Raw genomic sequence first — 17,412 nt, 5'->3', positions numbered from 1 at the left:
AATGTGTTGTTACGTGTGATGAATGAATATTATTTGCTGACATCGTAACCTAAAAACCTATATAATGCTATGCGTGATACAAAACAGTTGTTATTATGGTTGAATTTATCACACTTTAAAACGATAGTAACCTTACCTATGAAAATATTATAAACCTTGCATTCTTAATATCACATTTTGTATAAAAGTTTCAGGTTTGATCCAATATTTATCAGTCAAACAACAAAGTTGACAATTCAACATGATCTTTACGGTAGCGGAAAAAATATTTTTCCTAATCCAAAAATATTTTTAAAGTAATTTAAATCGCAATTAAATAAACTAAATTGAACTGCGATTTGAAATTTTAAATTATGCTCTTGAAATGGTCAATCAAAGATCTAAAACACGTAAACCTACAACTGCCTTTCTTTAACAGAGCACTATTGCAATGTCAACGCTATATTAATCTTATATAGTTTTTATCAAGGCAGCTTGCAGTTATTCAATCCAAGTTACCATTTTTTTTAAAGTTGAAGCTTTTAGCCCTATTCATATTTTTGCGCCTAATGGCGGCCAAACGTTTAACTTGAAAAATAAATGTTATTCAGGTAATTTTGCTCGCGGCTCTGGCAGGCGCTGCGTTCGCTGGCCATGGGTTTTCCTCTGAACATGTTCACAAATACCATAGTCACCACGATAGGCTTCCTATGACTCATGGGTTGGTTGGGCACTGTAGAATGTGCGTGCACCAGCGTATACCTAACCCTATGGGGATAAAAGGCTTTTGTGTGTTTATTAATTATTATCAAATTATATCGTAGAATTTTTGTTTTTAGTATTGTACATCATGGTAGCATCAAGTTGTATAAGACATAATATATTGTTTTTCATCCATACGCTTTAGATATACACCTAATATAATGAACATAGTAAAGGGCTTCAATGTTATCGTCGTCTAAGGTTCCTTTTTATGGAACACCTTCATTTTGACAATTAGACAATAAGCATCATTATTAAATATATCATGACCTGCTCAATCCCACGAAATCCGCTACGGTTTTTTGTTTAAGTTTTACCTTTTATTTCGTATCTAATATTAAAAAGCATCTGCAAATTTTTCATAATTTATAGGCTTACTTTACATTAACGCACCCTTGGCAGCTGCACCAAATTTAGAGTCAACTGCCTCATAGACCACAAGCTCGCGTGTCTAATTAAAATTGCTAGTAAATTAAAAATGATCTACTTCGGAATTATTGAATAGTTTTATGACCAATTAATACAAAGAGAAATCATTGTTACCTTGATTCTTTTGATTTGGATATACATATAAGTGGCTAGGTGAAGACAAACTGTATCATTTCATTCTTGGACTGTAACCAGACAACTTTAACAACATCCAATATGATTTTTAAGGTAGCAAAATGTTTCTTATAAGTCAGGTTGTCTAAGGTTCAGCGACATAATATCACACCAACAATATTGTATTTTTCAAATTCCACCCGAATAATTCCATTTATATTGGTTGCATAATTTTGGGAAAATATTTATCCTTAAACTAGAGTTCATGCATAAACTGCCAATTCCAGGTAGCAACTATCTTCGCTTTGGTCGCCGTGGTCTCTGCTGATCACCATCACGCGTTTTCATCGCAACACGTTCACAAACACGATGGTCACCATGAGGTCGTGTCGCACGGACATGGTCACCATCATGATTACTATGTGAGTACATAAACATGAATAAGTAATATAATTATTCTATTAGCATTCTAATAACATCAACAATATTTAATTATACAGACTCATCCCAAATACCACTTCGAGTATAAGATAGAGGACCCCCACACGGGCGACCACAAGAGCCAGCACGAGGAGCGCGACGGCGACGTGGTGAAGGGCTACTACGAGCTGAAGGAGCCTGACGGTCTCATCAGGCACGTGCATTATCACGCCGACAAGCACTCAGGGTGAGTACCTTGAAGACACAGATTACTTACCTTAAATAGACCCTCTTGCCTTAGATAAACTTAAACCGACAGCAGAATATGAGAGTAATCAGTAATGCGAATCACAAGAATTTTGCGAATAAATAATTTTCTGCTTTTTTTTGCTTTCCTCAAGTGTAAGGATAGATATAATTGGTTAGTTATATAGACAACTATTAATGTTCAAAGTGGCAAAACGGCGCGTAGGTTTACTGCTGTTACCGTTTACTCAACAATTAACAATTAACTATATTTATCAAACAGTAACTACTGTAGTTTTAGATATTGTTAAAATAAATTTAGGTATTAGGGTTTCCAAAACGAAGTATCCATAAAAGAAATAATAACAAATATTGCTAAAGGCGTAGGCGTCCTCTCTACTCTATTTTAAATGCAATCAGGTGACGAGAGGGACCATATTTAAAGAACTAAAGTAATACGTACCTTAAAATATTTATTTGTCCACAGTTTCCACGCAGATGTGAAGCATAGCATCCATCACGTCGTACCAAAGCATCATCATCATTAATTGCTAGCTTGGAAATCTTACCTCATATTTTGTTTTTTGTTTTTATTTAATAGAACGTTAATAAAATTTTTTAATTAAGGAAATGTTTTATTCTTTACAAACGTATTACCTTCTGTCAAGTTTTTTGTATATTCATGTTTTTGTTTTATTGTGAAAAGAATATCATTGGGGAAAATAAATTGACCCTTACTTTTAAAAAGCAAATGGAACAGTGAAGAAAATTATCAGTCTAAATTATATTTATACTATTTCAATAAGAATTAATAAACTCTTGACGTCATCTGGTTATATTTTTGTCAAACTCGTAACTCTATTTTAGACATTTCATATATTAAAAGTAAAGAAAATAACTACTTATGTCAAGGCAATTAATTTTCTCTAACTTATAAGCTATACAAGATGGTTAGGTAATGATTTTAGTTTTATGAAATATATCTATGATACACTTGCTCAATATTGTTGTTTCTAACGATTTTCAAAAATGATCTTAATGAATCGCCATCGTTAAAATAGAACATTGAGAATGAGAAATATTTTCCCTACTTTGAACAAGTCGACTACTAGTTTTGTTTGTAAATGCACTATATAATTTATTCCGAACTCTTTTGTTTCTATTGAAAGCAGTAAATTATACATGCACCTATGCAGTTTGATAGTTAATGTTAATAATGATTACTTAAACTTCATACAAATCAACCTTGCATATTCGTTCAAGAACAACGAGTCAATTTTTAAATACTTTATTGTATTTATTTATAGGCAATTACAAATAACAGTCTTTAAAATTCTTAAGTCTAATAATAGGCAGGTACTAGCGTATTAAAACGATGCTCATGCAGCGTGTGTCGGTTGACCTTCGTGCCTCACGGTTGCTTTAAACCTGCGGAAATAAACGTAAATTGTAGTCATCAAATAACAATTGAAACTATAAATTTACAAGACGCACTAAACTTAAAATTATACCTTTATTGCATATCTATAATAATATTTTTTAAAAGTAGCACAAACTTGGTGTGGAATACTAGATAAAGACTTACAAGCATGCCGACCGAAGAAAAGCTTTAAGTAAGCTTTGCGAGAAAATAATTATAACAAAAATATCTCAATAGATAAGTACCATATTGATGTATTAATACTGACAAATTAAATAAACTAACAAGAGCAGACTCACCCATCATGCTTGTCGGCGGAGTATTCGACGATTCTAGTGGTTCCATCAGCCTCGTGGATCGTGTAGAAGCCGTGTACCAAGTCACCGTGCCGAGATTCGTGATGAGTCTTGAAGTCTCCAGTATGAGGATCTTCTACTTTATAGTTATACTCGTACTTTTTATGAAAAGGCTGTCGAAAAGAAATATCTGATTGTAAATACGGATATAAACTGTACGATCCTGGAAAGTTACAAGTCATAAGAAACATAAAAAAATTAAAGTAAATCTCATAAAAATTTCAATACTGTATAACAGTCTATAAGTATAATAATATAATTTCAAGTTCAGATAATGTAGCTTCTAAGATAAATTATTCGTTTCGATACTAATATTGATAGAATACGTAGATAGAATTTTTTATCAATCATCAAATCAAGCAACTAGTTAAACTTTATAAAAATCGTACATGATGTTCTTCGTGGTGATGTTTTTTGTGCTCTTCTTTATGTTTCTCTTCATGTTTATTTTCATCCCCTTCATAATGTTCCTCATGATGCTTTTCATGTTTCTTATGCTTCTCGTCTTTTTTCGGCATTTCATGATGCATTTTATTTTCTTCATGCTGTTTCAACATTTCGTGCATCATCATCATCATGGGTATATGATGTTTTTCATTATGCATTTTTGGTTTTTCCATATGTTTTTCGTGATGTATCTTGGGCTTTTCGTGGTCCTTATGGTTTTCATGATGCATCATCATAGTTGGCATCTGATGTTTTTCATGATGCATTTCTGAGTGTTTTTCATTATGTTTTTTTGGCATTTCCATATGTTTCTTATGATCTAGCATTGGTAATTCCAAGATATCTTCATGAACCTTTGGCGGTTCTATGACGTGATGTTTTTCATGTATTTCTTGTATAGGATGATAAACTTCAAGGTGATGATGATGTTCTTCAAAATCGTGATGCATGTGGTTGAGATCTTCGTCCTCATCGGGATGCAGCTTTATACTCTGTGACGAGTACGGAAACTGATAACCGATATCTCCGAAGCCACCCCGTGGACGAGAGGCAGCAAGCGCGAAGATGGCCGCTATGCACGCAACCTGTGATCGTTCAATACAAAATGAATCTAAAATCACTAAGAGTATTAAATAAAAGAACTCCAAACCATATTCTTATACCTTCAACATTATTTAAACACACTTCAGCAAACACTGCCAACTGACACCGATAGTCTGATTAATGTAAAAAGAGAAATTACCTTTTATACGTATGATATTGAAATAGTTTTCGCAAGATTTGAACTTGAACACATATTTCAAACATATGGAAACCGAGAATTTGAGTGTGAAAGTAATGATAGTTATTGCTGTAGCTAACGTGTTGCGCGAGAAATGTCTACGAATGAATATAAATAAAAACATTTACCATGCTTCCGACTGCGGTATATAATTTAATTTATTGCGTGTTTATTACGGTTGGGTTGAAACAATTGAATCGTGCAGATAGATTTTGATGTTAAGGCAAAGAATAGATGCATAAATTAACATTTGTGTTACCTTGTAGGCCAACAAAATGCGTTTTTTAAATAATTATTTTTCTTTACATGAATATCTGATGTTTTAGAATGTTTATATTTTGCAACATAGGTACTTCAAGAATTTAATTTTAGAAATGGAACCATCAAAGCTGCTTTTAAAATTCTCGCGAAATATCCATTCTAAAACATATTATTTACAGAAGACATCTAAAATAAATTACGCTTTATAATTGTAATTTTTTTTTCAGTTAAGGATCTATTTATTATACTTCTACGGTATATCTTCGGCCAAAGCTTTTGAATTAATGCTATGTACAATATTTGTCTGTGGTCCGAGAACGAATGATTTCATTCAATGTGATCAATTAAAATTATATTACAGAAAGTTGTGTTATTATTGCCAAATTTAACGTGAATTATTTACTTAATGACTGAAAAAGGAAACCGGTTCCTTATGTGGATATGAAAAATTTGATTGACTTACTGATTATAATTGTACATACATTGCCAACCAGAGGTTGGGCGTTCATTTAAAAGAAATTAACTATACAAATGATAATAATTGCCCTTCAATGAAAAAGTTTATTTTTGGAGTAAAAGTAGTTAAGACCATTTATGATGGTGTGGTTTTAAGACTATAAATTGAGCGGTATACCAAATGATGGTATCAGTTCTCTACACGTATTACAGAAAGCAACACAAAAACAAATCAAAATGGTTCTTAAAGTAAGTTATATTTATATTTATTTATTAGTCGAATTTAATTTTGATATCGCAACAACAGCTACATCTACAATACGACTAGATATGCAATAATAGATATTATTAGTACAATCAAATCATTCGAGTAATAAACAATTAAAAGCTAAAAATCCTTAAATTTAATATTGCATTATTATTGTTTATTTTTGTCACAATTACTGCGCTTTGTCCATAAATTCTTACCAACGCTATAACATTTCTATCATTTATATTTGAAATTCTATTTCCCAGGGCCTAATTCTGATAAGTATGCTCGGCGTATGCTATGCGGCCAAGCACGCTTATTCCTCCCAAAGCATCGTTCTTTACAATGATCACAAACAAGAGAAACACGTCGAAGCTGCAGTTGAAAAGGTTGTGATTCCTGTAGCCACTATTGTAAAGCCTGTAGCTAAAGTAGTTCCTAACCCACACTACGTGGTAAAGGAAGAACCGCAACACAAGGGACACGCCTACTCCTCCCAAAACATTCAACGCCACGACGTCCCCGCCAAACCTCCTGCGGACTGGAATCCTGAGGGTGTAAGTATAATTAAACAAACAATTTCTTCTTTACTGTGTTCCTTTTCTTTAAGACCAATAGTACAATCAAAATCTTCTGAGAATTGTAGATTGTTTATGGATTGCCAAGATCATTTGATGACAGTAAAATACTTGCTTGTCGCCGGCCTATAAAAATTGGCTCAAATAATATTAGTACAATATAAACGCATGCACCTTTTTTGTTAACATCCAACGAGTATTCACGCAACAACTGATAACAATATTTAAACACAGAAATGATTACATAAAAAAATATTATCAATGCAGGGTCACGCCAAGTACGAGTTCGATTACAAAATCGAAGACCCTCACACGGGTGACAAGAAGTTCCAGCACGAGGCTCGTGACGGCCACGTTGTGAAGGGAGTCTACAGCCTGCATGAAGCTGACGGTTCCATCCGCACTGTGAAGTACGCTGCTGATAAAAAAACCGGGTATGTACCTATGACAAAAATACTATTAGCTAGAAACATTATCTTATATATTCTTTGTGAATTATCGGTTGGTTTAACGGTGAAAAAAAAAACAACGTAAGGAAAGCTGCACAGCTGCAAGATATTATGTGAAGTCTGCCAACCCACACTAGTCCATCTTGGCAGACTAAAGCCTTAACTTACTAACTAGTAGAAGAGGCCTGTGCACAGCAGTGGTACATTGTATAATACAGTTAATATTATAAAATCACTATGTTCTAATAAAAGTATATACCTCATATTAAATTATCGTTGGTTATCTCTAGGTCTTGAGTATCAAAAACCAATTTTCTAACGTTCAACATTAAATTAATTCAGAGCTGCACTGAACTGCTATTAATTTAATAAATCATGATTTTATCTACAATAATTTTAAACTGAGCTTAATTGTTTTAAATACTCTCTAATCTACATAGCAATTATGTATACTGAAAGACAAAATAGGGTAATGACAAAAATATATTTTTTATTACTTGTAAAAATAATGATGTTTATCAGTATTGTATTAATTAACTTTTCTCGTTTTAGATTCACTGCTGACGTGAAACACGCTACCAAGCACATCGAAGAAAATAAATACCACCATTAATTACACGAAAATAACTACCGATTATAATATATTTCGTTACATGAAAGGAACATTGTTGATTATTTTGTAAGTCGCACTGTTAAGTTTTATGAAACATAAATATTATGCATTTTAGTCTTTAATGTTTTTTTCTCCCTACGCCGAATTCACAATGGACGCCAAAAAATGTTATAGATTAAGAAGTTACATTTGAACTGTCTTAGAAATATATTAAATGCTAGATGGTTTAGGTGTATACTTAACCAGTCTTTGCAGATTAAGTAGAAGTTGATTCGGGCTCTACTAATCTCATTGACCGCACGAAACATAAAAACTAAGCTGTTATTTTATTTGGATTCTCTATGAGTAATGACATAGTGTTACGACCTCAGTCAAGGTAGCCCTTCAATTGAACTACTACTCATTGTTCAAACGAAATTAGCAATAAAGCATCTCTTCTAAGAAGACTAACAATAGGTGTAAAAAACTTAAGTTTACAACTCCATCCTTTAATAGATGTACAAAACATCGATGCCGCGTAAAAGTAATATCTTTCTAAAGGACAACATTTAACATATTTTTCAATTATTTTTATCGTAACTACTAGGAACTGCGCAACCTTATATGAATATTCACATCTTCTTATCGTATATTACAAATTGGTCCTCATTATTACGAAAGCCACATTTATTTCAACTATTTTACATAATCTGACACATGCTCTTTCGTAATAAAATTCAACGCGCTTTCTACTGCTATCCTTCTTGCTCATTAGCATAGTATGCCTACACCTCCTAAAATAGAGCTTTAAAACAACTTACAACTTTGGCCTGTTGACCTTGTCTCGCCCGAAATGTCAGTAGTATATAAGCAGCTCTTTACACATTCAATGCATCAGTTGTACCACAGCTAAACACATCAAAATGTTCTCCAAAGTAAGTGTACAAATATGATTAGATATACAGTGATTATGAAATGGATATAAAAAAAAATACACTAAACGAATTCTGTTGCTTTCATATTAGTTAAAAATCTAAACTTATTTTTTTGCAGATCATCGCTTTGAGCGCGTTGGTGGCTGTGGCCACAGCTGGTCTGCTGCCCGCGGCGCACTACTCCCCGGCCGCCGCCGTCTCCTCCCAGAGCATCGTCCGTCATGATGAGGGACACGCTCCCGCCGCCAGGCTCGCCGTCGCCGCCCCCATCGCTTACCACGCCGCTCCCGCCCCCGTCGCCTACCACGCCGCTCCCGCTGCCGTTGCCTACCACGCCGCCCCCGCTGCTGTTTCCTACCACGCTGCCCCTGCTCCCGTCGCTTACCATGCTCCCGTCGCCAAGGTGATCGCTCCCGCCCCCAGACTGGTTGTGTCTGCTCACCACGAGGAAGAATACGTAAGTATCCCCAAATCCCATTGTAGTTATGGGGTAAAGAGTTAATGATATAAATATGACGCGATGTCATGTAATGTGAAATACGTTTTCATCAGGCTCATCCCAAATACGACTTCTCTTACTCCGTCGCTGATGGTCACTCCGGCGACAACAAGTCCCAGCATGAGAGCCGCGACGGTGACGCTGTCCACGGCGAATACTCTCTGGTGGAAGCCGACGGCTCTGTGCGCAGAGTTCAGTACTCCGCCGACGACCACCACGGCTTCAACGCTGTCGTGAGCAACTCCGCGCCCGCACACGCGCCCGTCGCGCACGCACCCATCGCGCACGCGCCCGTCCTCCTCGCGCACCATTAATTACTTCCTAATACTTATTGATACTGGGTAGTATCTTAGTGCAAGAAACATGTAAATATTATTATTTATAAAATAAAGCAAATTGATATAATATTTTTGTTTTTGACTCATTTTACTTGACCTTTATTATAATAGGCAGGTTGTAGCCTCATGTTTGCAATAGTTGGTCTGATAATAATTAACATAGTTATAACAACTCAATCACACTAGTCGCGAGATCCTCAATGATATATTGAGCTGAGATGTAATTATTCAAACACTTTTATCTTAGAAAAATATTCACTTTTGCTATATAAACTCAGCTTTTCAAGAATTGGGTAATGGACGAAAATCAATAATTTTGGTGATCTACAATAAGTAGATGATCATTTAACTCCTACATCATTAGTACTTTTACAAATAAGTAACAAACAAATAAAATAACTCAGGATTTCATTTTATTTTGGACCAAAATTATAAAACTTCTACTTATTTAATTATAATATAAACTTCGTAACCTGCGTACATGATAAAATGATTAAAATATCATTCCTATGTGGTCTACATAATCATGTAACATTGTGTCTGCATAAAAGCAGGTCAATACGCTTACATAGTCGGGCGCTCAGATTTTGTTTAATTATTCAATAATTGTATTATTGTTTCTATGCCAACAAATAAATCCATTTACTTACAATAGTTTTAAGTGATCATTATTGTCTATAAATACCAATAGTAGAATATCATTAGTAACTTTCGAAAATACGAGAGGTAAGGAAAGAAAAGTTAGTCATAATATTGATCTCCGGCAATCCTACTAAAAGGATTATACCAAATCGAAGCAAATCTGATCTACGCCGCTGTCTACAAAATTCGTTAAGTATTTGCCGCAATTAAAAACAGTAACGTTGTAAACTGTTTATGAAAGTAATGCATTTAATTGTTTGCAACTTGTAAGGCTCGTAACACACTTCATGCACAAATATGTACAAACTGCATTTAAAATTAAACTTAGCATGACTCACATATCATAATTTGCACGCTAACATACAAGCTTAGACAACATTTTAAATCTGAAACCTATGAAGTAGTAATTAAAGATACCAATTGGTACATAACCTTTTGTATTTTTAATAATGTTATAATATATTTAAACACTAAGTTATGATTAGTACCATTGTACTCATAGAGACTTGCCATTGCATATAAACATTTCTGTATATAATATCGATGTCTATTACCAACCCTTATCTGTAAAAACTGTACTTAGTCTACATCATATTATATATAGAAAAGTTTATATGCAATGACTAGCCTCTGGAACTACATAACCGATTCTAAAACAATATCCCTTATTGCTTAGCTCAGTAACAAAGGATAATACGATTCTTTAATTTTCACTCTAAATTAACATCTACTTTATAATTTCTAATTTTGAAGCAAGGACGAAGTCATGTCAACGAATCATGTACAAATATTTCAAGTGTCAATATTTTATTAATGCTAGTTATATATTCCTTATCTGCCCGGTAAGCGACCATGTTACACAAAATGTTAAACCCGCTAGGAACCACGTAACTGTATCGCATTCTGGGCTCGGCCTGTGTATATCCGATTCCAGCAAACCGGCATAATTGTGTCGACTGGCGAGAAATAATCATCTCTCGTCAGTCGACATACTGGACATCATCTACATACATACATCTGGACCCTTCTCCGCTTGCCACAGGGTCAATAGGCTGCGCCCACTTAAAATAAAATGAAGTACTGCTATTTATTTTCATGGTTATGGATGCACATAAATATAAAATATAATTACTTTAGAGCCATAAGTACCAACTTACATACGCCTTTTCGTTTCATGTTCGCAGAAATATATTTATTGTTGCTATTGTCATTGCTTAAGGAACTTTATCTTGCGCTATTAAAACTTCAATATCTTAATGACTTGAGTTTTAGAAGCATTTAGGCGTAAGCATTATAAACTGAGCTATTAATAATAATTCTATTGTTTACTTACAATATCAAAAACGATTTGAGCAACTATATCTACTCAAATCTTTACAATCAAAATCATAACAAATATCCCCACATATTATTTTGGAGCTAGAACTTTTAAATAAAGTTAAAATATGTCTATACATATAGATAAAAACTTCAATTGATTCTGCTTGTGAATCACCAATAATAACTTTGTTATTTTTACTTATTGTTGTAAATATTCCTATATCAGGGAAATATTTTACTTTTTAGACACACTTAAATAAGTACGGTTTCATGTCAATTAGAATTTTAACAGAAATAATGAAAGTCAACATTAATTAACAGTTTGCTTTGTTTAATTCATAAATAATAATTTTAATATTTACAGAATATCATGTCGTTCCTTATTAGCTAAGGTCGCTTTGACTAGTAAACAAAATTAATGGTGGGCGAGCAGGACGGGAGCATGCGCGATGGGTGCGTGCGCGACAGGCGCGTGCGCGGGAGCGGAGTTGCTCACGACAGCGTTGAAGCCGTGGTGGTCGTCGGCTGTGTACTGTACCCTACGCACAGAGCCGTCAGCTTCCACCAGGGAGTACTCGCCGTGGACGGCGTCACCGTCGCGGCTCTCGTGCTGGGACTTGTTGTCGCCGGAGTGACCGTCAGCAACGGAGTAAGAGAACTCGTACTGGGGGTGCGCCTGAGGAAAACGCAATACATGTTATTTTACATTTTTTTAATAATAGGGCAATGTTAAATTTATGCCATAACATTAGGTATACGTACGTTTACGTATTCCTCTTCGTGGTGAGCAGACACAACCAGTCTGGGAGCGGGGGCGATCACCTTGGCGACGGGAGCGTGGTAAGCGACAGCAGCAGGGGCGGCGTGATAGGAAACTGCAGCAGGAGCAGCGTGGTAGGCGACGGCAGCAGGAGCAGCGTGGTAGGCGACGGGAGCGGGAGCGGCGTGGTAAGCGACGGGGGCGGCGACGGCGAGCCTGGCGGCGGGAGCGTGTCCCTCATCATGACGGACGATGCTCTGGGAGGAGACGGCGGCGGCCGGGGAGTAGTGCGCCGCGGGCAGCAGACCAGCTGTGGCCACAGCCACCAACGCGCTCAAAGCGACGATCTGCAAAGAATTATAATTTTAAAAACCTATTTTGTAAATCGCGGATAATAGTACACACACATACACACTCAAGCCTGCTATCCCTGAAGGGGTAGGCAGCGGCACAACTGGTGTAACCACTATGCGCCTTTCATATTCCGTTCCATGATGTGATATGGGGCGAGCCACAAATTGCAGACTCCGGGCTGACACTGAGGAGAAAAGCCCAATATCACTTTGCCCGACTCAGGGATCGAACGCAAACCTCAGCAGCAATCGTAACGTAATGCTACTACTCCACCGAGGCACTCTGAAAGTAATATCCATATAAAGTCGTGTACTTACTTTAGAGAACATATTGATATGATTAGCTGTGGTACAACTGATGCATTGGTTGTGTTAAAATCTGCTTATATAGTCTGTGGTAGCGCTTTGGACGCGACAAGGTCGACGGGTCACGGAACCGCTGTAACGTTATACGGCCGTTTTCGTCACAGATAAACATGTGGTATTTATTATAGCACCTGTAAAGTTCAATAAGAACATTTATTGTGTCATTACTTTTTATTAGCTATTATGTACCACTTTACTTTTTAAATATTATCAACTCTAACTTCTAAGTACTAGATGATACTTTAGATGTATATTTAATATGTTTAACTGCTTTTATAAATGCTCATATATGACAATATGCGTCTTCTTGTCTTCGCGCTGGTTAACGTGTAACAAAAACTATAAAGCAACTTTTGGATTTCACAATATATCGAAAACGTTGACTGTCCCTCTAAAGTCATCATAATACTTAGTCTTCTACAGGCCTTTCTGTTTGTGGAACTTTAATTGTTAACTTTAGTGTTATATTCAATACATTTTTTTAATATTTAGAGGGATCGTATTCCTTCGAAAATAACCTAACTATTTTATATGCAAATTTAGTGTAGTTGACCCTTTTGGTATAAATGTAATATGGCTTTAAAAATAATAGGTTTAAGGGTAACATTTTAACAACTTTGTTACCGACATTTCCCTCTAAAAATACAGGAATAGACCTATTTTAATCCAAATATCTATCCGCATTATAAACAGAAATATTATGAATGACTAGAGGTTAGAATGTCACGGCTGTGCGATCTTCAACCTCATAAAATTATGTAACAAAGGTTATTTACATTAGATATTTCTTATTCAACATTTTGAATGTCATGTCTGTTGAACTCATATTGAACTTGCTGGAATTTAACATTTATAATAAACTAATCTGTGTCATATTGACTTGTTGCACTACACTCACGGTACAAAATAACTGCAACTAACTGATAATATATCGTTTTCACACGTTCCTTCGAAAATGATAGATACTTCAATGATAGCTAAACTGATCAACAGCGTCGGTCTTAGTTAGTACAACGTTTGATTACAGAATTTGCGAAGCGTTTTTACCCGATCGCCTAAGAAGGATAATGTTTTTCTTTGTGCAGCTTGCAAGCCCCCAAGCCCTTAAGGCGAGACCCTGAACGTTTATCCTGTTTGCCACCTCCTAAGACCGCCTCGCCTAATCAACAGCTGATTTAATACTTTAGTTAAAGAGTCCGTAGGCAAGAGGCCTTTAATAAGCAATAATGGTAACATTATGAAAGGACATAGGTAACATATTTTAGTGATAGGCTTATCGTTATGTTCTTTAGTTCATTCCCATATACTTTTTCTACGTTAAGAATTGTAGGCATATGGGGTACAGCTAATGATCACGTTGTGTGTATTTCGACATTTCGACAAGAAACGTAATGGTGGATAAAAGTCCATAGACCTAGGACACGCTAGACATGACATTGATTAGGCCAAGCCATGAATAAAAATGTTTATTAATATCTAAGGCCCTTGAAGTTACGGCATGTCCATTTCCACAACATTAAATATTAAATGTATACTCAATCATGTCGTTAAAAGAAACTTTGGGTAATTAGTATTCATGGATACATATTTTAACATATTATATATACTCACGCCTTTCTTCCCACAAGGGTTAGGCAAAAGTGCAACTAGTTTATCCACTTTTCCTGATAATAACTTCACTTTTTATGATAGTAGGCGAGCCATCATTTTTTCCATAGTTATTTAATACTATATCATACCTTTTTTTTGTTTTTTTCGAGGGGAAAAACGCGTTATCTCTCCCACCACTTGGAGGGTGAGTGGAATGGTTATGTTGATTTCACCGGTCTTACGGCCCAATGTCGACGCTGAGGAGTATAGCATCATTCGAGCGAGTATTGGACTGAGTCCCTTACCCCTGTATACCCTACACCGGCATACCAACCAAAACCCGCGGTGGCCTTCTTCGGCGCATACGGAGTATTTTGTTGCAAAGACTATATCATACCTACTTGTGAAACTGAGGCAGCTTATTGAACTCACTTAGTAATGGTATGTGAACGCGTTCATGTTGAACTTTAAGATTTATACTGATTGAGAAATAGTCGTATGTCAAAAGCTCAATTAGGATCATGTTTTATTCATTCATACTTTGCTTGGCAAAGTGGGTGATGAGCAAACATTACAACGTGAGGTTGCAGATTCAATCTCCGCATAAGAACAAGTATATTTTGTCAGACCCATAAAAGGCATACTCAGGTCCCAAAAAAAGCATGTTTTAATACTCGAAGTTTACCATTAATTAATAGTAGGGCATTGATTAGGAGCTTTATCAATTTAAAGTTGGGATATTAATTAGAGAGGTGTGAGAGCTCTATTCTCAACTGAGTCCTTAATAAGGAAATTTGTAAAATCGTGCAAGAAAAAGTTTCGAGATTATGCGTATTCGTTGTTTTATATTTTAGAAAAACTTTACCTCCGCTCCTAAAATATTAAGTTAACAATTCATCTGATTAAGAATAATATTTTATTTACACAAAACCAGATAATTTAGCATTCACTACTTAGAGTTTAACCAAATTTATCAAAAGTTGGTGTAGTCAGTGTCATCCAATTAGTAAAAATAAGGACACAATCTCTATAAAATATTATATTATTGTCATGAAATATAAGGATACTAACCCTAAATTCTTTAGTTGTTATTATGTACTAAGTTACGGTATTAAGTCAGCCAAAGATCAGTCAAATAAGATGTAAAAAAATTAAATTAGGTACATTTTGTAGTAATTTTAAATTATTTTTTATCTAAGGGTACAGTAACTCATTGTAAAGTGTTACAAGAAAACTGTTCTACAGTTGTGTCTATGATTACAAAATTAGTCTTGGGTCATGTATAAGCTTGAAACGAGCGATGTTTTCAAATAACTTATATAATATTTAAGGGGGTTTTCAATTCTTCAGAGGTTTTATATTATTCTTTAAGCACAATTTAAACTTGCGCCACCTTATATGCTTCTAGTACTTTATGTAACTCAAGTGCTCTTCAGACTTTAGAGGAGGCCTATGTTCAGCAGTGGACTTGCAAAGGCTTATGAAGAAGATAAACTACTAGCGCCTTATACAAAGTATCTGCTTCAAGCGTCTTATACAAAATGACACCGGAATAATTATATTAATTTTACACACGTTAGTATGAAAGTGATCAATAATCGTAGTCTTAAAAGTAATAAAACATTTTTTGCTAAATTGTTGAATTTAATTCATAAATTAAATATTTTCACTATTTACAATGTTTTGCTCCTTAAATGCTAAAGTCACCGATTTCAGAACTTAATGGTGCGCGAGGAGGACGGGCGCGTGCGCGATGGGTGCGTGCGCGACGGGCGCGTGTGCGGGAGCGGAGTTGCTCACGACAGCGTTGAAGCCGTGGTGGTCGTCAGCGGTGTACTCCACTCTGCGCACAGAGCCGTCGGCTTCCACCAGGGAGTATTCACCGTGCACGGCGTCACCGTCGCGGCTCTCGTGCTGGGACTTGTTGTCGCCGGAGTGACCATCAGCAACGGAGTAAGAGAACTCGTACTGGGGGTGCGCCTGAAGAATACATAATAAGTATATGTTACATAATGTTACATAATATTTGCGCATTTTTAAATTTATCCCATAGCCATGAGACACTTACGTTTACGTATTCTTCCTCGTGGCGGGCAGAGACGACGAGTCTGGGAGCGGGAGCGTGGTAAGCGACGGCGGCAGGGGCGGCGTGGTAGGAAACGGCAGCAGGTGCTGCGTGGTAGGCTACGGCAGCGGGAGCGGCGTGGTAGGCAACAGCGGCGGGAGCAGCGTGGTAGGCAACAGCGGCGGGAGCGGCGTGGTAGGCGACGGGGGCGGCGGGCGCGTGTCCCTCATCATGACGGACGATGCTCTGGGAGGAGACGGCGGCAGCCGGGGAGTAGTGCGCCGCGGGCAGCAGACCAGCTGTGGCCACAGCCACTAACGCGCTCAAAGCGACGATCTGTAAAGAATACAAATTTTAAAAACCTATTTTGTTAAGCGTAAACTAATATTGAAATCCATATAACGTCGTGTACTTACTTTAGAGAACATATTGATATGATTAACTGTGGTACAACTGATGCATTGGTTGTGTTAAAATCTGCTTATATAGTCTGCGGTCGCATTTTGGACGCCACAAGGTCGACGGGTCACGGAACCAGTGCAACTTTATGTGACCGCTCATGTCACAATGAATGAATGTCATATATTAATACAAATGCTACACTTGCATTTCGACCAAGAATATATGCAAAATGTTGGGTAGTAAGTAAATAATTTACTTTACTTAATATTAGAAAAATATTATTATGTTGTAGGGTTTTGAAGCCTGCGCTTGTCTCAAAACCCTATAAGGCACAGAGGAAAAAAATCATGTAATTAAAAAATATATATATTAAACGATCGATTAAGTTCATATTTTAAATTGGAGCCTGGCTTAAAAGGGTTGGTACACATGCACAAAACTTTTATTCATTCTTAACAATTTGTAAACATAACCTATTCTTGAATTGTGATGACTTCCTAAAATACTACTACTATAATACACATTCTGTTACGTTTCGAGGCTACATATTACAAATATTATGCATATTATCTTCGGTCTTTGACCTTACATAGTTATGTAAC

General features: G+C 36.1%; 6 protein-coding genes across 6 annotated transcripts; 3 read left to right on the top strand and 3 right to left on the bottom strand.

Annotated features, from left to right (window-relative positions):
- Positions 1-1,356: 1,356 nt before the first annotated feature.
- LOC115453385 (cuticle protein 19) lies at positions 1,357-2,015 on the top strand. The gene is made up of 3 exons (XM_030182083.2): positions 1,357-1,398; positions 1,572-1,706; positions 1,785-2,015. The coding sequence occupies exons 1-3, from the start codon at positions 1,387-1,389 to the stop codon at positions 1,953-1,955; spliced, it is 318 nt and encodes a 105-aa protein (XP_030037943.2). The 5' UTR covers positions 1,357-1,386; the 3' UTR covers positions 1,956-2,015.
- A 1,314-nt stretch (positions 2,016-3,329) lies between these two features.
- LOC115453387 (histidine-rich glycoprotein) lies at positions 3,330-5,038 on the bottom strand. Its single transcript, XM_030182086.2, has 4 exons — positions 4,836-5,038; positions 4,116-4,757; positions 3,670-3,839; positions 3,330-3,378 (listed from the first exon to the last, which is right to left on the bottom strand). The coding sequence occupies exons 1-4, from the start codon at positions 4,842-4,844 to the stop codon at positions 3,330-3,332; spliced, it is 870 nt and encodes a 289-aa protein (XP_030037946.1). The 5' UTR covers positions 4,845-5,038.
- Positions 5,039-5,877: 839 nt separating this feature from the next.
- LOC115453390 (cuticle protein 8) lies at positions 5,878-7,616 on the top strand. Its single transcript, XM_030182089.1, has 4 exons — positions 5,878-5,920; positions 6,188-6,478; positions 6,767-6,933; positions 7,501-7,616. The coding sequence occupies exons 1-4, from the start codon at positions 5,909-5,911 to the stop codon at positions 7,559-7,561; spliced, it is 531 nt and encodes a 176-aa protein (XP_030037949.1). The 5' UTR covers positions 5,878-5,908; the 3' UTR covers positions 7,562-7,616.
- Positions 7,617-8,385: 769 nt separating this feature from the next.
- On the top strand, positions 8,386-9,381 carry LOC115453389 (cuticle protein 8). Its single transcript, XM_030182088.2, has 3 exons — positions 8,386-8,475; positions 8,594-8,932; positions 9,028-9,381. Exons 1-3 carry the CDS (start codon positions 8,464-8,466, stop codon positions 9,286-9,288), a joined length of 612 nt encoding a protein of 203 aa, XP_030037948.2. The 5' UTR covers positions 8,386-8,463; the 3' UTR covers positions 9,289-9,381.
- Positions 9,382-11,584: 2,203 nt separating this feature from the next.
- On the bottom strand, positions 11,585-12,784 carry LOC115455288 (cuticle protein 8). The gene is made up of 3 exons (XM_037443723.1): positions 12,706-12,784; positions 12,037-12,381; positions 11,585-11,950 (listed from the first exon to the last, which is right to left on the bottom strand). Exons 1-3 carry the CDS (start codon positions 12,715-12,717, stop codon positions 11,690-11,692), a joined length of 618 nt encoding a protein of 205 aa, XP_037299620.1. The 5' UTR covers positions 12,718-12,784; the 3' UTR covers positions 11,585-11,689.
- Positions 12,785-15,966: 3,182 nt separating this feature from the next.
- Positions 15,967-16,928, bottom strand: LOC115453386 (cuticle protein 8). The gene is made up of 3 exons (XM_030182084.1): positions 16,825-16,928; positions 16,412-16,744; positions 15,967-16,323 (listed from the first exon to the last, which is right to left on the bottom strand). Exons 1-3 carry the CDS (start codon positions 16,834-16,836, stop codon positions 16,063-16,065), a joined length of 606 nt encoding a protein of 201 aa, XP_030037944.1. The 5' UTR covers positions 16,837-16,928; the 3' UTR covers positions 15,967-16,062.
- Between the last annotated feature and the right edge of the window lie 484 nt (positions 16,929-17,412).

Source organism: Manduca sexta, chromosome 26 (genome assembly GCF_014839805.1).
Source record: "Manduca sexta isolate Smith_Timp_Sample1 chromosome 26, JHU_Msex_v1.0, whole genome shotgun sequence".
NCBI lineage: Eukaryota > Metazoa > Arthropoda > Insecta > Lepidoptera > Sphingidae > Manduca > Manduca sexta.
The sequence above is the reverse complement of the archived record's forward strand: the minus strand, read 5'-3'. Positions and strand labels throughout refer to the sequence as shown.

Excerpts from the sequence above, each read along its gene's own strand:
- LOC115453389 (XM_030182088.2), top strand. Across the intron at positions 8,933-9,027 it reads CTCACCACGAGGAAGAATAC|GCTCATCCCAAATACGACTT; the intron begins GTAAGTATCCCC and ends CGTTTTCATCAG.
- LOC115453390 (XM_030182089.1), top strand. Across the intron at positions 6,479-6,766 it reads CGGACTGGAATCCTGAGGGT|GGTCACGCCAAGTACGAGTT; the intron begins GTAAGTATAATT and ends TTATCAATGCAG. Across the intron at positions 6,934-7,500 it reads GCTGCTGATAAAAAAACCGG|ATTCACTGCTGACGTGAAAC; the intron begins GTATGTACCTAT and ends TTCTCGTTTTAG.
- LOC115453386 (XM_030182084.1), bottom strand. Across the intron at positions 16,324-16,411 it reads ACGAGGAAGAATACGTAAAC|GCGCACCCCCAGTACGAGTT; the intron begins GTAAGTGTCTCA and ends TGTATTCTTCAG.
- LOC115453387 (XM_030182086.2), bottom strand. Across the intron at positions 3,840-4,115 it reads ATCACCACGAAGAACATCAT|CCTTTTCATAAAAAGTACGA; the intron begins GTACGATTTTTA and ends TCTTTTCGACAG. Across the intron at positions 3,379-3,669 it reads TCCGCCGACAAGCATGATGG|GTTTAAAGCAACCGTGAGGC; the intron begins GTGAGTCTGCTC and ends TTATTTCCGCAG.
- LOC115455288 (XM_037443723.1), bottom strand. Across the intron at positions 11,951-12,036 it reads ACGAAGAGGAATACGTAAAC|GCGCACCCCCAGTACGAGTT; the intron begins GTACGTATACCT and ends CGTTTTCCTCAG.
- LOC115453385 (XM_030182083.2), top strand. Across the intron at positions 1,707-1,784 it reads GTCACCATCATGATTACTAT|ACTCATCCCAAATACCACTT; the intron begins GTGAGTACATAA and ends TTAATTATACAG.